Source organism: Cyprinodon variegatus, unplaced genomic scaffold (genome assembly GCF_000732505.1).
Source record: "Cyprinodon variegatus isolate N-32 unplaced genomic scaffold, C_variegatus-1.0 Scaffold55, whole genome shotgun sequence".
Classification (NCBI taxonomy): Eukaryota; Metazoa; Chordata; class Actinopteri; order Cyprinodontiformes; family Cyprinodontidae; genus Cyprinodon; species Cyprinodon variegatus.
Window position 1 is genome coordinate 1,120,872 of NW_015150508.1, and position 17,640 is coordinate 1,138,511.

Below are 17,640 nucleotides of genomic sequence, written 5' to 3' on the forward strand. Positions count from 1 at the left end.
CAAGTCCTTGCTCTTATTTTAAAATAAAGGCATTCGTTATGTGCCACTGTCTTCATGTGGTTCTTTCATTAACTTCCATTCATTTTGTATTCATTTCTATTGTGTAACCTAGACTCCTACCCTAACTTTAACAATTACAAACACATACCTAAACCTAACTGCAGGAGCAGATTATGAATTTCTGTATTCCAAATGTTTGGGTCACATGGTCTGTCAGCTGTCTATATAGGTAGGATCCGGTGTTGATGAGGACAGGTGTGTTCCACCCGAAAGGGGGAAACAGTTTTTGACCACAACGCAATATTAACCTGACACAATGCTACCGCTATTGAAGTGAATGCTATGTGAATCGCTGAAACTATTTATGAGGTGTTATTGTCAACAAGTTAGAGGAATGATTTATGGTACAAAGGAAATATGATAATTATTGCAGAGTCATGGAAATAAATGCACTAACATCAAGGACAGCTCTCATTTCAATTAAGCGGCTAAGAGATCGGCGTGTCAACTTTACCCCGGTGTACAGACCCAGGGGCTTAAAGGTTTGGCTTAGTCTCTTCACTAACCTAAACGGAATTTGCACTATAAGCTGATCATGATCTTTCATAAAGGCATAACTTCTTCTAACGGCAACCAAGGGGGGACCATTCATGTAGGTTTAAAGATTGAGCTATTTTGCAAATAGGATTTTGTAAACTTTTTAGTCTTTGAATGTGCAAAGCTGGCAGATAGCTAAAGACCTGGAGCTGTAATTGCAGCAGAATATATTTCTAGAAGGTGTTCACTCAGAGAGCTGTATACAAATGCCTGTGCAAATTTTCCTTCACTTTCACAATTCTACACTAGGGTCTTCATAGTCTTCATTACTCTACAGGCATTCTTAGGATACTGTATGACTTTGACTGCATGTCACAGCAATCATAGCCCCACAATCACAAGTACTAGTCTTGAAAAATATAAGGATGCAACTAACGATTATTACTCAAATCGATTAATCTGTCGATTATTTTTTTCAATTAATCGATTAATAATCGGAGAGCAAAAGCTTCCTTAAAGAAGACTTTCTAGGAAATGAAACCAGGTGAAACTAAAACTTTTCCACTTGAGGAGATCAGGTTAGAGCATATTGACAGATGAAAAAGTATTAAAGGCAAAATGTTAAAGGCATATCAGAGAATTTTTGTGAATTTTCAAACATTTTGAAAAGAATAGTAGAAAATAAAGATTCTGAAAATCCACCAATCTTTGTATTTTTTTTTTTTTTTTGGTAGTTTTTAGTGATCAATAAATCAAACTTATCATTTAGACAATCAAAAATCTTATGACTAAAAGTGTATCACAATAACCATACACAATACAATAATTGCCCATCCCTATTCTATACCACTTTGTATTGGTCTGTTTTCTAATATACTAAAATACACATTTTGGTTTCTGCTGCTAAAGTGATAAACAAGGGATATTTATATCACTGCAAAACTTTAGAAGTTAAACATTTCAAAAGATGCCAAATGAAGAAAATGACTTTCATCCCAGTAAGCAGAAATAGTTGATCTTGCAGTGGATGTGATCTGTTTAGCTGGTTCTCTGCCACGCTTGGATTTATAAACAGCTTGGATTAAATTCAGAGAGAGGGGGAACTACAGATTAAACTAGAGCAGAGCTTCTCTCAGTTTTTCCTGCTGGCTAAACTGATAGACAAGTAGCTAAACTATATACTTAACAGATTTTGTATAGCACTGAAATGTTTGTAATTTTTTTTTTCAATCTTATCTTATTATTTGAGCTTCTTTATTTCAAAGGATAGACTGTGTTGGTTAAATATACCTGTAAAATGACGTTCTCCCCAGAGAGACCATCTCCCTCTGCTTGTGTTTGATATAATCTGAGCAGGTGGAGCTTCTGTGTGGGTTTAACTGCATGTCCATGAGCAGATCTATGAGAACAGCTTTTCACAAAAGATAGAAATATCTGATTTTCTTCACAGCCTAAACTAACAGTTGAAAAAGTACATTTGGACTGTAGATTATTTGCAGACTGTTAAGTTTGCTGCTGCCACTGATTTCAATAGATTCTTCATAGAAAATATCAATGGAATCTAGAGAAACGGAGTCTGATGAACTGTGTCATAAACATGTTCTTACTTCAAACCGAATTTTTCGTTTTGGCTACTCTCACTGGGGTAAACATGTTGGATTCCTTGCCTGCATTTTTTTTTTTTTAATGTCCATTATTCGTTATGTTTCTATGTAAACAAACAAGGTGTTGCAAACAACTTATCCTATAAATGTTGGAGAGCAGTGTATTTGTTCATTTTTGATACATTTTCTCTATGCAAATAACCCCATAATATAAATAGTGAAATCTTAGGTTAAAAATCTTCACTAATAACACAAGTAAAACCACAAGCAGCCCCCAGGTGGAAATCGTGCAAGAACGTCCTGAGTTTATGACATCTGCTTTGTTCTGGAAGCAGTGGTTCCTCTGCTCTCTGAAGACACCCAGGGGTCGTTAGTGGTTGTATATGACCCATTGGCACACATAATAGCAAACACTTTCCACTGTTCAACATAAAACTAAATTCATTGTGCAAAGTCAAATATAAATACTGCACTTAATTTAGAAGAAAAAATGCAAAATCTCTTTAAATGCAATGACAAATTATTCAGTTGACTTTTTTCCATCAGTTTGTTCAATTTTAACAGGCCTTATGCCATTAGAACTTTGTTAATTTGCAAACCACAAGTTTTCTTTTCTATTGCTTCAATTTTGCTGCCAGATATCTTGGAAAGTTCTCAAATAAGGTTTTGCAAAAGACTGAAAAGCTCATAAGATGTTCTGTACTTATGTTTTAGTTCAACTTGGAGTAAAAAAATAAATAAATACTGCAGAAAGTAGGCTTGGATGACCTTCAACTCTCGTGAGTGGGTTGATACAGAGAGGATTGTGGGTGTTCAGAAATCTGCCTTTTGTTTTTAAGAACATCAATGGAACATTTTATATTTTCCCAATATGTCTTTTGATTAGGACTAAATATATTAACCATTTTAACAGGTCTTGTTTTTCTATGATATCACGTTACAGCATTTTATGCCTTTGTCAAATGAAGATTAATGAACGTGAGATATACATGAGGACAGAATTGTTGTATAAATAAACCAACATTGTTCACAGAAATGACCTGAATCTGACAAAAATTAGCAATAAATAGAAATTCCATAAAAATAAACAAATAAAAATAAGACATTGCTTTTCAACCAATATTTCATCAAAATGTTTTAAATGATAAACTCATGAAACAGGCCTGGATAAAAATATGGTTCCCCAAAAGACACAAGACAATGTAACCAAAGTCAAATCTTAAATCAAGGTACTCGTACTTGTCGTCTACAGTTTAATCCCGTACCAGGTTGTTTAGGCAGTAATCTCAATAAAGACTTCTAGACTTCCTGCTCCTCAGACACCTCCCGAGGGTGGAGCCCAGGGGGCGTCCGAACAAGATGTCTGAGCCACCTCCGCTGTATCCTCTCAATGAGGAGGAGAAGCGGTCTACTCTGAGCCTCTCCTGGCTCAAGGTGTTGTCTTGAATCAAGGCATGTCCACTAATTAGCCTGGCAGGAGTCTTCAATCTTGTAATCAGTCATAAATAAAGGGCTTCAGATACTCATAGTGCTGTTTGGTGACATGGTGTGTATCACACTCGACATGGACCAGAGGAAGTGAAATGAAGAGTTGTCTCAGGAGATTAGAAAGAAAATTATAGGCAAGCATATGAAACGTAAAGACTGTATGATCTCTCTTACTCGTCTCTAACTGCATCTGCATATGTTATTCAGAAATTTAAGATCAATGGGACTGTAGCCAACCTCGGGGACGTAGCCCAGGAGAAAAATGTATGACAAATCAAAGAGACAAATAATATGAATGGTAACGAAAGAGCCCGGAAAAACTTCTAAAGAGATATAAGGTGATCTTTAAGCTCAAGGAAACATCAGTGTCAGATCACACCATCCGTCACTGTTTAAGTCAAAGAGGACTTAATGGGAGACTAACAAGGAAGATGCCATTGTTGAAGCAAATTATAAAAAGCCAGAGTGGAATTTGTCTGGGAGAATCTTCTATGGACAGATGAGAATGGCATGAAAATGTATGCCTATGCACATCAGCTCTATGTTCACAGATGATATCAAGAAAAGAACACGGTTCCTACTGTGGAACATGGAGGAGGCTTTGTTATGTTCAGGAGCTTCTTTGGTTCATCAGACACAGGGTGCCTTGAATCTCTGCAGGGTAAAATTAAATTTCAAGACTATCAATGGATTCTAGAGAGAAATGCGCTGCTCAGTATCAGAAAGCTTGGTTTCAGTTGCAGGTCATTGGTCTTCAACAGAATAATAATCCAAAACACAGCTAAAAACACCAAAAAATGACCAAGAGGAAAATAATGGACTACTCTGAAGTGGCCTTCTATCAACCCTGATCTAAATCCTATTGAGCACCTTTGGAAGGAGCTGAAACATGCCGTATGGAAAACGTACTTTTCAAACCAACTGGAGCAGTTTGCTCAATCTTCTTAACCATGGTTGAAAAGCAATTTTTGACTGACGTTTAATACTTTTCATAGAATTGTATTTATTAGTTCTTTTGTAAGATTAAAGTTATTTTGGTGACCATTGTGGGTTTTTCATTCATTAAACAAAGGGGAACCAACATCTTTGTCTATATGTTCATTTCTGCCTTCTCCATCTTGTCTCCTCAAGGTCGGTGTGCTTGTATATGTATCTGACTATGTCTTACATCTCCATGGATACAATATTTGACTGGTACATCACTGTGGAAGTGTTGTTCATCCACATTTCCTGCATTTCTCTCACACATTTTCCCCCCACCCATTCTTTCTGCACAGCAACAAGCTCAACTCGGCTAGAGGATTTGAGTTATCTGGACAACCAAAGGGCCACAGGGCACCGGGGCTCTGTCCGGAAGCACAACACAGCTGGACGTACAAGTGATGACTCTAAAGGTATTTTCTGCTTTTATCTCAAGGAACCATTTTCAGTTTTTACCTTTAGTAGGCTGCAAAACATAACAAGAAGGAAACGTTAAATTGTCCACCCTCAAACAGTGTGAACTCTTTCCTCCCCATATGTGCAGGACGACTGGTGCCATTCAAACAAGCAGACATAATGCTAAAACCACTGCTGTTCGAAGTCCCTGGCGTCACTGCAGAAACGCCTTTTGTTGGCCGAGACTGGCTATTTGCACGGCTGGAGGAGGTCTTGAGGAAAACAAGCACTTGTGAGGGCCGTGGGGCTGTCATAGTGGGGAACGCTGGATCAGGAAAGACTGCCATCATCTGGCGGCTTGTAACGCTCAGCTGCCATGGGATGCGAACGCCACAGGGAGGTCCCAGTGACCCCCAAAGCCCCAAATCCTCCCCTAAATGTAAGATTTGAAAGATCTTGAAACCTGTGTAGCTCTGCAAGCTGAATTCACACATTGTGCTACAGTGAAGTCAAATTCTTGTTAGTTACTGGAAAAAAGTTTTTGAAAAGTAGTCAGCAACTGGGTCACACAATTTTCTTTCAAGTTCTCCCCTGAGGTTTATCTACTGATTGCAGTTTTGTAAGAGAGGGAAATTGTTTTTTTTTTCTTTTTTTCTTCCCATGAGTGACACTGAAAATGCTCTTTGTCTGAAAAACATGAAGCTATACCTCTTATGCGGGTTTGTTTGTGAACATAAGTGCATGCTGCATGCTGTGAAGTGCTTGAAAATCTTTGAGGAAATGATGGTGAACATGCCATTATAGAAATAGGAGGGAACAAACTCTGTTTTTTTATGGGTTTTGCTTTCAGGTCTGAGTATTGAAAGATTAAAGGATAAAAACAAACCAGCTCTGATAAGGCATATATATTTCAGCACTGCTGCATTATTTACTTATATCTCTACTGTACGTTGTCATTTCATTCCAAGTTGAACAAAGGATAAATTATTGCATTGGAGCAGTTCAGTGTGCAGGATTCTAGACTCTGTGATAAAAGTATTTTTTCTTCATTCTATCATTTCACTTTAGCTTCCGGGTAAAGGAAAAATACTTTCAGCATACTGGCTTTTGTACTGAGTTATATATTTATTTTACTAATATTATTGATGGCAGGTCTGCATTCCTAATGTTGGTTGTGCTCATTGCAGCTGGAGACAGGCAGGGAAAAGCAGCCTCAAACCAGAGCTCTGCTGCAGGAGCAAGCGATAATGTGGGACAGAGGAAGGAGGCTGTGAAAAGCCTAGCTGCCAAGGTAATAGGGAAAACACATATGTGCATTTACATTTTGATTTTTATTGAATAAATTAAAATTCCTCATGACCCTGTTCTTAGATTCAGCTACAAACTGTTAAAATAAAAACATACAATATTTAGCATTGACAAATCAGGGTTAGTCCAAATTTCTTTTTATTCTTCAATTTTATAGAAGATAAATAAGTTGTTACTATATATATAAGAACTGCAAAATAAGATGTCCTAAGTAACTGTAACTAAATAAAGATTTTAAAAAGGGGATTATGTATTTATTTTAAAAGATTAGTAAATTTCGAGCAAGAATCACTGTGTTATTAAAGTGTTTAGACACATGCAAAAAGAAAAATATTAAACTGAATCCTGAAAATAAGGACACCAGTAGAATAGGCTAGGTGTAATATGATCATACTTTTTCTTTCCTCTTGGAGTGTTAGCTGCTTCATTACGAATAAAAGGCAGATGCTCATAAGCCTGTACATATTGGATAAGATGAAATATTAGTCGATCCACTCAAGGATAAAGAACAAAAGCAAAGTTCTTCCAGGAAAGGACATTTCCTACTTCCAGAGAGTGAAACTGCGGAGCTCCCAGAAAGACTTTATAGGCCTCTCCTCCTGCAGCATAGCCACTTAATGTACTGGGTCATCACACAAGAAAAAAAAGTGCTGCCTGGAATCCTGTATGGATCAAGAACTAGATGTAAGAACTCCCAAACCAGAGCTGGACAATAAGAGTAAGGCCAGTTTTATTTCAGCACTAGGTGCAAAATGCTCAAAACCCTTTCCTTGGTGTAAATTGCCCTTCAATAATGACAGATTGAGAGAAATAAATATAAAGTTACTGTTGAATTGTTGTCCTGAAGGCATTTTTATTTGTTTAATAGACTTAGCTAAAAAGAAAACTGCTAATAAAATGTTACTGTCAAAAATCACATCAAGGTTGGGTGATAGATGGGTGATAGAACTGTTACTAATACTGATACAACCACATTGGGTGTTCTATGGTCCTCATGAAAAGTAAAAACAGTAATAATTCTAGAGTGAAACTGAATCAAAAAGAAAGAATGGAAACAGGAGTAAAACCTTTTCTTGATCAGCCTAAATATTGTCTATCTGTCAAAAATTGAATAAATGCGAACACAGAACTTCTCTGTGTGGTAAGAGTCTGTGGAGCTGCATGGTGGCCCAGCTATCAACACTGTAGCATCACCAAAGGCGGTCGGGGTTTAAACTCCAGCCAGCAGCTTTCTCTGTGGAGTTTGCATATGCTTGCCATAAATCTTTTGGTACTTTAGCTTCTGTTCCTCTGTCCTTAAAAATGTTGATGTTAGGTTTCCAATCACTCATAAATCACTTAAAAATAAAGAAAAAAAATCTATTTATTTTTACATTTATGGTTCCATATTTTAAAAGAAACTCTACACTTTCAAAGTATTGATGGTAAAATACTTGAAATAGATTTATTGGATGGATGGATGGATGGATGGATGGATGGATGGATGGATGGATGGATGGATGGATGGATGGATGGATGGATGGATGGATGGATGGATGGATGGATGGATGGATGGATGGATGGATGGATGCCAACCAATTTATCTTTATTTTCTTTTCATACACAAGTTTTTACATAAGATTACAGAGGGTGATTGAAAGCAAGTGAACAGTGACAAAAAGGAAAAAAAGAGAAAGGAGTGAAACTATTTACTGTGTTTATTTATTTATTGCTTCTACCAAAGTCTTGTTTATTGAGAAATTGAAAAGAGAGATAATGTTCCGAACAATAATAGATTTAAAACCCTGATTGGATAGTAAGACTGTTGTCAAAATTTTATATATAACAAGGAAAATACCTACCAGTACCACAAAATCTGTTTAATTCAAATAGCGATTAAAAAAAATTACAAGATAATAAAAAATATATTGAATAAAATGTAACAAAAATTTAAGAAAATAGGAAGATAAAATAAAATAACTGATTTTTCTGTTAAAAAGTCAGCAAAAGCCAAATACAGATTATTTTTAAAAAAACATTGGGTCTTTCTCCTGCATTCACGTCTTCAAGTGGGCTGTTCAGAAAGTAAGGGTAGTAATAAGAAAATTATACCACCCTGTGGGATTCTGGTATTATTCTAGGTAATACCAAAATTCCCAGAGTACTCAACAGGATGTCTTGTATAATTATAGGCACGTCTAAAAAAAATTAAGAGGTTCAACTGTTCACTTCATAACTCATTAAAGTACCTTAAAAGCATTTTTATAAGTAGTCAGCCAAACTATTGATGGAGACAGATTTCATTGTTGCAGAGGAGCTGTATCCTTTTGGGAAGTCCAGAAAAACTTCAGATTGCAGGAATTTATTCCATCAAAGAATGTATTAAAGTCTCTACCGTGAATTTATAGAGAAATGTTCCCACCTTATATTTTTTTAAAGTAATGGTATTCATTATTGGCAACATTTTAACGTGAGGTAAGGAGCTTAGAATCATTTGAAGGGTTTGTAATATCACTGTGAATTTCTGTCTCTAAAGATTAATAAGTGCCAATAATATGTAATCTATATAAGCTGTTTATATATCTATTATAATATCTAATCTATACAAGCTGCTGAAATTGGACATTGTGTTTTAATATATTTAGCAGCTATTAACCTTATTTCATCATTTCTGCAAAATTGAGCTAAATTAAGCAGAAATTGTGTTTTTTGCGTTCCAAGGATTGTGGAATTGTTTTTTTTTTGTTTTGTTTTTTTTATTCCTGGAACTACCTGCTTTTAAACCTTGCCACCTCTCTAGTAAAACCAGATTTTATTGCTGGACCCAAACCAAATTTCTGACCCTGAATAGTTCCTTTCTTTGAAACTGAACAGAAGAAAGCACAGCCACACACATTATCTCACAGAACATGTCTATATGGTTACTCACGCTGTTGCTGAGCAGACTGCTGACTCACCTTCAGTTACACCAGATGAAAGGAAGAAATCACATTCATATTATAGGAATGTCCTGAGAGTCTTTTCTTTGATAGGCCTGTTTTTTCTCATTAGTATCATCAGTTTCTTGAATATAACGATAAAATGAGCCATTCTAAACAGTACTCCAGGGATCTATGAGTGTATTCAGCATTTTGCAGGGAACTGTCTAGGGATCCATCATGAAAAACTGATATTTATCGGTAGCGTATCTGTCTCATTGGAGTATTTTTTCCTCCAAAGAGTTACGCGGCTGCACAATTGTGACACTCATGTCAAAGTGCTGGTCTCTGTTTCTAGGCACATGTAGAACATGCTGCTGAGTGCATTGCACAGATGACATAGAAGCTTCTAAATTTACTAACTTGGCCTCAATAAGAGTTTCCATGGGAACTAGTCAGTCTGCTTGTGATGGTGACGATGTTTGCTCAAAAGCAAAATCTTTGATGATGTTATTACCCATATCTCACGCTCAGACCTGGAGTATTTACTTTTTCTGCAAAAAGAAGCAGCATAGATAAATGTTTAACCTTCAAGCAAATAACTATTTTATTGTTGCCTCAGTAATTCTAGGTGGTTCAGTTTTATTCTTCTGAATACTCCTCTTTTCATCTGCTGCTTGTGCATAAAAACTTAATTTGCTCAGGTTGATTGTTAAGGAAAGGACAGCAGCAGGATGAGGCTCCGGTTGAGTTTCACAAAGAACACTACAATATGACTCATCCAGCTGGTGTGCTCTTTTTCTTGCATTACATCTTTGTGTTATTTCATAAACACTTACTTCTTTTATATCTCTTATATCGAGTTTCAGAGATTCATTTGGTTGTTGTTGTTTTTTTTTTAAGAATATTAGCAGATACTCTAAATGATACTGTAAAACCAGTCATTGTGAATTATTGCATTGTGGGTGGAAACATGAAAAAGAAATTGGATTAGATTAATTCAAAGCTGAAAAATTCCAACTACAAGAGTGCAATAATATCAATGATTAAAAAAAAAGATTTGTTTATTCATATAATAACAGATATGTTGAAATCTTGTTTATGTCTTGTATGTTATGATGTTGTCATTATTATGCTCGTCATAAATGACTGTAAAGGAGAAAATTAATATGCACTTTTGGAATTGCATATTGCATCTTAAGTCTTTTGTAAACATCCTTCTACCTGCCATGTTTTACCAGTCTTGTATACATTTGTACTCACAATCAGTATCTGTTTTCACAAACATTCATTTAGAATTATTTTACCTGCTCCTAGTCTATATCAAGGGAATGTTCTCATGTGGCTCCAATAAATAACTTCTTGCAGTGGAAGATTGGTCCAAATATTGGGTTTAAAAAGGGGTCGTAACCTCCTATATTTTAAAGGAGTCTGCTTTTTCAAATAACAGGACAAAACAACAATCAGCATAGTAAGAATATGTAGAAGTTGAATGAATTTTGTAGAAAAAATAAGTATGTTATCAAGATTTTGGCCACTCTAAAATGTTAACATTGCTTTCACCAACATCTTGGTAAAAAAAAAAAAAAAAAACAGTTGACATCTATATCTTTCAGACATCCTGATAACTTTGGAATGAACTATAAGTAATATTTCAGCATTTGTGGAACTTTTATCAACATAGTAAATCAAAATACATTGTACAGCTACATATGCCTTTTGAAAATCCAGTAGGCACATGAGGATAGTTTCCCCAAGAAAAAATATTGCAGTAACATTAGTTACACAAACATTTGAATTGGAAATATTTAACCTTTAATTAAAAAAGTGAAGAAAACCTCAGTTATAATCATGCTAATAATTTTATCTAATAGACCTAGACACAGTGATAGTTGTCATTTTAAGTGGCTTATTCATTTGAACATTAAGCCTTTTTTTTTTACTTTTCACTCTTTATGAATTGGCACATATAACAAGTAGAGCTGAGTATTGATTCAAATTTCAAGAATTTTGATTTTCAAGATTAAGAAGCGATTGCTTTGTTCTAATCTCAAATTGGATTTCTGGCATTAAAAACCTTTTTTTTGTTTTAGCCATTTCCTGAATATCATAACTGTGTGTTTATTCCACATATTGATACCAGTGTAATATTAACATTTAAAGGCCAAGAAATAGACCAGTGGTGGTTAAAAGCAGCTGTAAAGACACTGGAATATTTTTTTAAATCAATCCTAATTAATATGAAAATCCGTTCAGAATTGGAGAATCTGTTTAATTTAACACAGCACCAATAAAAAAGATGGTAATTTTTTTTCAGTCTGTCTCTGATGGCAGTCTAAAGTTTGCTGCTAACAGACGTACTGTTTTTACCTGGAACATCTGGGCTGCTCGGGGTTTTATTATGACAGAGAATATTACCAAGCAGCTTAATTTGCCTTTCTTGTAAGTCAAGAAAATGTTTACTGGTCTTGTTTCATCCATCTAACAAGTAATGCAACAGCCCGATTAGGGTCTACATGTACAGAACATTGAGAATAATTTCTAATACAAAGTAAAATTCTTCTTGTAACTTATCCTCTTGCATCTCAGAAGCATACCAGAGGTGTATTATAATTTTTTTTCTGCAGAAACAAGGATAGAAAACAACGTTATACTATTTATCCTGTTACTGTATGTAAAGTTAGATAAATTAATTAAATATTCTCACACCCAGCAATTGGATTTATTTTTATTCTACATGATGTTTTGATTAGTGTCTTTATTGTTTATCATATTTTTGCTCTTTGTTTCTTATTTTGTGGGTAAAATTACACATTCCAATTTGTTATAGTCAATCTCTCTGTCTGCTTTCTTTATAGTTTTTTTTTTATATATAAATATTGCCATTAATTTTAATCAAAATACTGTAAAAATTCAGATTGCACTTTGTATAAATCACTATTTTTCTCTGCTATTCTCTACCAGGTGATAGCCTACCACTTCTGCCAGGCAGACAACACCTACACCTGCCTGGTCCCAGAGTTTGTCCACAGTGTCGCCGCCCTGCTGGCCAGAGCGCCTCAGCTTGCCCCGTACAGGGAGCTGCTTGCACAGGAGCCTCACTTACAAAATCAGCTTAGCTTGCGCTCCTGCGTTCAGGATCCCATCGCTGCCTTTAGAAAGGGTGTCATCGAGCCTCTAGCCAGCTTACGCAAAGGTATTAAGGAAAAGAAAATGATGCTGAAATCTAAATAACTATTGGTTTTATATATAGGATCATTATTCAGGTGTTGTAAGGGCTCCTGCTTCCATCTCCTATTTTAAAAAGCCTTTTAATGACGCTATGATGGCTCACCAATTATTTCCCCTATTTAAGGTCAATGATAGGAGTGTAGAAACGGATGTTTTGTCATTTAGAACAATGGTTGTTTTATTTGCCTTGTTGAATCATCAGCCTTCCAACAGGGTTTCAAGGTCACCAAATACTTTGTGGGGGGCTCAGATGTTGTGAACTAATTAGCTGGCTCAGTCTCTTATGATGCAGTTAGTCAGCTAGATGGATGTGTTATTATAGCGAGGCTCTCCATAGTCTGAGTAGAGGAGTGTTTTGTCTATTTCATCTCTATTAAAGGGGTCAGAAAAAAAAAAAAAAGAATGAAGAGGCCCTGGTGTAAGTCAGTGTGGGATGCCTGGTCGTCATAGCCTCACAGAGATGGTTTGACAGCTTTGATAATTTGAAACATGACGGATACGCCCTGTATCGAGTCAGTTAACAACAATAGCCTCTAGCCTCTTTCAGCTGCAGATACATCAACCATTTACCCTTTTCTCATTATATCCTGGGCCGTTAGAGAAGGACGCACCAATTGCATCAATATCTCACTCATTTACAAGGGCAACAAGATTGATGGTGGCTTATTGTGCTTCTTTCCCTCCCTACTGTTTCCAGACCGAAGGTTGCCTGAGGAAGACTACATCATACTGGTAGACAGTCTCAATGAAGCAGAGTTCCACAAACCGGACTATGGGGATACAGTTGCTACTTTCATCACCAAAATCATTTCCAAGTTTCCCCACTGGTTGAAGTTGGTGGTCACAGTCAGGACGGGGCTGGTGGTGAGTTTGAGTGCGACGGATAAATTTAGCGGCATGGAATAGCTCAGTTCTATTTCACTGCTCTGAATATCTCTGAAATATCCTCCACAAACACTGGAGACACATGAACTGTCTCCAGCTCAGATGTGTGTGAATCCTGTTTTTATTTTAAGCTCCGTCATTGGCTGTCGTATCAGATAGTTGTATCTTATAAAAACATCATAATGCACTTCAAGGTGGTGTCTGTTCTTTTAGGGTTGATATTACTCACCACCATGCACATGAGCTAAAATGATTTTCCCCTCCTACTCTGCTTCCCTGCATCTGTCTTTCCTTTTTCCTACCCACTCAGTCCCACTCTGTGGTCAGAATAACCTCAAACACATAAAAATAGCTTTTTTTTTTTTTTTTAAGACTAAGTTGTCCTGTCGGAAGGTTTATATTTATCATATTTGATAGAATTCCATCCAGATAGTTCTCCAGCCAAATTAATTTTTATAGAAACAGTCACGCTCAAATGAACATTCAACACTTTTGTGTCTGCATTTCTTCTTCTTACTTAAGCAAATCCGTTTTGCACCTGTCAGTTAAATAAATGCCAAAAAAAACAAAACATTTTTTTTCCAACATTACTCACAGTAAAAAAGCTGCCTGCGATGCAGCTACTTCTGCGTTTCCCTTGAAAGATAGTCCGTGCTGATTATCTGAAAATGATAGATAATCGTCCCACTATGCGCCTCATTTCTCCACTCGTTGAAAGAAAACACGTTTTATTCCCTTTCTGTCTTGAAAAGAACAGACTTAGATCAAATCAATAGATTTGTTTGTTTTTTGTTTCTTTTCCTCCCCATAGATTATACAAATTACTCTGCAGAATTTGCAGTTTTCACTATGAACGCCGTCTCAGTGCATAAAAAAATTTATCTGTTGAGTGACATGATTTAAAGTTATGCAGAATTTTGCATGTGCAAAGTAAAAGGTTAAACGAACACTGACTTCATCATTCAATTACTCAAAAGGATTTTCCTACGCTGCTTAGATTGCTTGATAGTGACCTGTTGTGTGGGTTCTACCACGGTTTTGGACAAAATAGATCAGAATTTAGCAACGCTGTTCCCTTTAGACTGATGCATTTTCTCAATCTGGTTGTTAATCTCAGCAAACAGCAGACACATCTGTCCTATACCAAAGCCAAGCCTCCAAATGTTTGCATGGATTACACCGTAAGTTGTCGGTAATGTCAGTGGGAGTCTGAATATGAAGCTTGACAGCTCGCCAGATGATTACATAATTAAATCAGTGTTTGGATGTTTACAAAAGACAGAGTCATTTTATTAAAATGCATGAAAGATGGAATAAAATATGCTTTCAAACTTTAGGAGATGTAAAGCAGACCTGTTGTTCTACTCTTGCATCATCCTGAATATGCAGGAAGTGCTAGAGTTATTAAAAACAGTTTTTCACAGTTAAATAAAGCACAGTCTGCTAAAAGGTTTGCTCAAACCAAATGTCAGCCTCCCTAACTGAAGCACTTATTGACTGAGCAACATTTAGCCAGCACTAAGCAGCTGAAGATGGCAAGCGAAAAGCAGAAATGTGTATCTAAGAGATGCCTGTGAGCAATGGTGGAGCTTGAGTCATTGTCACACTATTTACTGTACTCCTTCCCATGGCTCTGCATGACTCACAGACAGCAGCAACTCAATAATGGCCCTGGGTTTTGGTGCTTTTATGTTTAGCCACTGTGCCAAAGACATGCTCTTTAAATACTGAGGTATATGTACTAAACCAATAGTGAAATGGCCTTCCCCCTGTGCAGGAAATCACCACCCTCCTTCCCTTTTCTGGCATTTCCCTGGACATCCTGCCAGACAGCAGTGATCTTGGAGCCGACCTCAGTGACTATATCCATCACCGGGTCAGCGGCAGCAGCCAGATTGCCGCTAATGTTACCACGCCAACAGGCTCTGCTCCTGATCCCCTGCTCCTCAGCAAGTTCAGCAGCAACCTCTCAACCCGGAGCCATGGCTCCATCCTCTACCTTCAGCTGACTCTTGACCTTTTCCACAAAGGCCACCTGACCCTGAAAGGAGGAAACTACCTGGTTGTGCCCGTCTCCCTGTCAGAGGTCAGACATTATGATGTTACTTTGCAAAAGTATGAGAATTATTCATACCATTTAAACCTTTTTTTAATTTCTACTTTACGATTAAAATCTGAAATGTGTGGCTTGCCTTTGTATTGCCCTTCCCTCTTATATTTCGCTAAACTGCGAAAAGAACACTTAAGTCACATGATCAGCAACTGGAACTTACTAAATTGTAAAAAGATGAAAAAGGAGACCAGTGATGACGCCCACTAGAGCTGTAGGTGAAATAGGATATATCTCATGTGTTTACATCTGCCGTGGCAATGTTATTTTCAGTTATGGCCTGAACAAACGAATTCAAGTGCAATTTTAATTGTATTTGTTAAAGTTATAGTGGAGGAGACAGCCCTCCCCACTTTAAAGAAAAAAATGCACATGCACAACCCTGTACCTGTTCCCATGAGGGAACGCCTATTAGATGCGTGCAAGAGCATGCACGAGCCCATTTCTACTTGTGCACACTCTGTTGCTGTTTGCATCGCTCATCCAAGCTTACTTTCCAAAAGAAGATTTGCAATTTTCCACCATGTCAGATTCACCAACCTTAAGTGAAAATGGGGACGAGCACATAGGACGGCCTTTCGTAAACATATCACCAGAATGTTTGACAATCAGGAGGACCGCTTACTTTGATGATCCACCCTGAAAAATATCTTCCCCCATTGTACCTTTAAATAAAGCTACAGTATGTAATAATTTCATGGATTTACTGACAGAAATGTAACAAGTATGCCATTTATTATCATCTTGGAACTGAAAGTCTCAAACTTTATGTTTGCGTTACCTTAGAAATGGCTATTTCGAATTACATAGGAGTGGGTCTTGTAGACACCTTTGAACTATGGCAGAGCTGACAAACTAGTGACTGTAGAGATCATCATCATGCTTGAATATGACTGCGGCAAGTTAGGCCTACATAAAGTCTAAATCCTACACAGACAAGTAAAATACCATTTCAAAGCAGAAACCATTTTGTAACATGACAGCCTCCACATTGTTGGAGGGGGAGGAGCGGTTGAGGTAGCGGTCCTGTCTGACCATTAGATGTCGCTGAAAATTACACACTGTAGCTTTAATGGAAATATCGCAATTGCAGAACTTTGCATTTTTGAGTTTAGCAGAATATCGGCATCGTTTTGCATTTATTCGTAATTGAAAAACAGCTATTAAAGGCACACTATGCAACATTTTTCAGTTAATTAATGTGTTCCATAACGTTTTTGATGATTAAATGAGTCATTTCAGGTTGAACAAAGGTATTCTCGGCCGCCCTGGTGGTCTGTGGGGGGAAATACCGCACTTGCAATTGCAGGAGCCCTCGGCCCGCACCCACAGGCTCAGAAGTCTCGCAAGAGTCGGTCTTGCTTTACGGCGTGAACTGCTACACGCCCCCAGTTAAAAGCATGCTCGTTGCTAGCACAGTGGCGATCTTTGTGCAGTTATCATGGCGGAACCAGCATGAAAACAGCGAAAGCCCATGTCGGAGCAGGCAAGAAAGAGGAAAAGGGCTCCGGACAGAGAGAGGAGTCGTACACAGGTGAACATCGGGCAAGCTTTTTCCGAATGGCGAGAGCTAAAATAAAAAGAAGGCTGCAAGGCTGACGCGGACCTCGCGTTTCTGCTGATGCGATTGTAAGTAACATTGGAATGGTTTCTCTCTCTCTGTGTGCATGTTCGTACTTTCACTGTGTTAGTCATTCGTTGCCTTCGCCTGCCTGCTAAGCTCAAAACAACCGCGCCTGGCTTGACGGAGAAACCAGGAGAACAGCTGTGCATATTTACGACAGTGCACTTTTACTTTCGCCCTCTGGGGGGAGCCTCGCTGGAAAATCAACACCGGTTGCATAGTGTACCTTTAATACCTCTAAATAAAATACACCCAATCAATCAATTACTTACTGAAATCACATGGTTCCTACATCAATTCTATCTGTGTCTAATATAATCTCATCATATGTTAGTTATAAAATGTTGGAGAGCACAACTTTAAACCTACCATGATTGTAAAGTGTACAGCTTTTAGCATTTAAAGGCATAGTGTGGAATTTTTGCGAATTTTTGAAAAGACCTGCCTTCTTCACTTAAAAAAGTAAATGCACAACCCTGTACTCACTCCCTACAGGATCTTTTACTATGTAAGAAAACTAAAATAAACCTTTTGGCCTATAGGCAAAATGGCATGATGGAACCATCAAATGGTCTCCGT

At 37.2% G+C, this 17,640-nt stretch overlaps 1 protein-coding gene across 1 annotated transcript in view; it reads left to right on the forward strand.

The window, feature by feature from the left end:
* The window catches only part of LOC107082540 (protein TANC1-like), a 55,429-nt gene that overhangs the window by 17,366 nt on the left and 20,423 nt on the right, over positions 1–17,640 (forward strand). The window contains exons 7-12 of the mRNA XM_015371280.1: positions 4,907–5,023; positions 5,155–5,445; positions 6,194–6,297; positions 12,176–12,407; positions 13,140–13,306; positions 15,105–15,413. Coding sequence (XP_015226766.1) covers positions 4,907–5,023; positions 5,155–5,445; positions 6,194–6,297; positions 12,176–12,407; positions 13,140–13,306; positions 15,105–15,413 — 1,220 coding nt within the window. The remainder of the gene's footprint in view (positions 1–4,906; positions 5,024–5,154; positions 5,446–6,193; positions 6,298–12,175; positions 12,408–13,139; positions 13,307–15,104; positions 15,414–17,640) is intronic.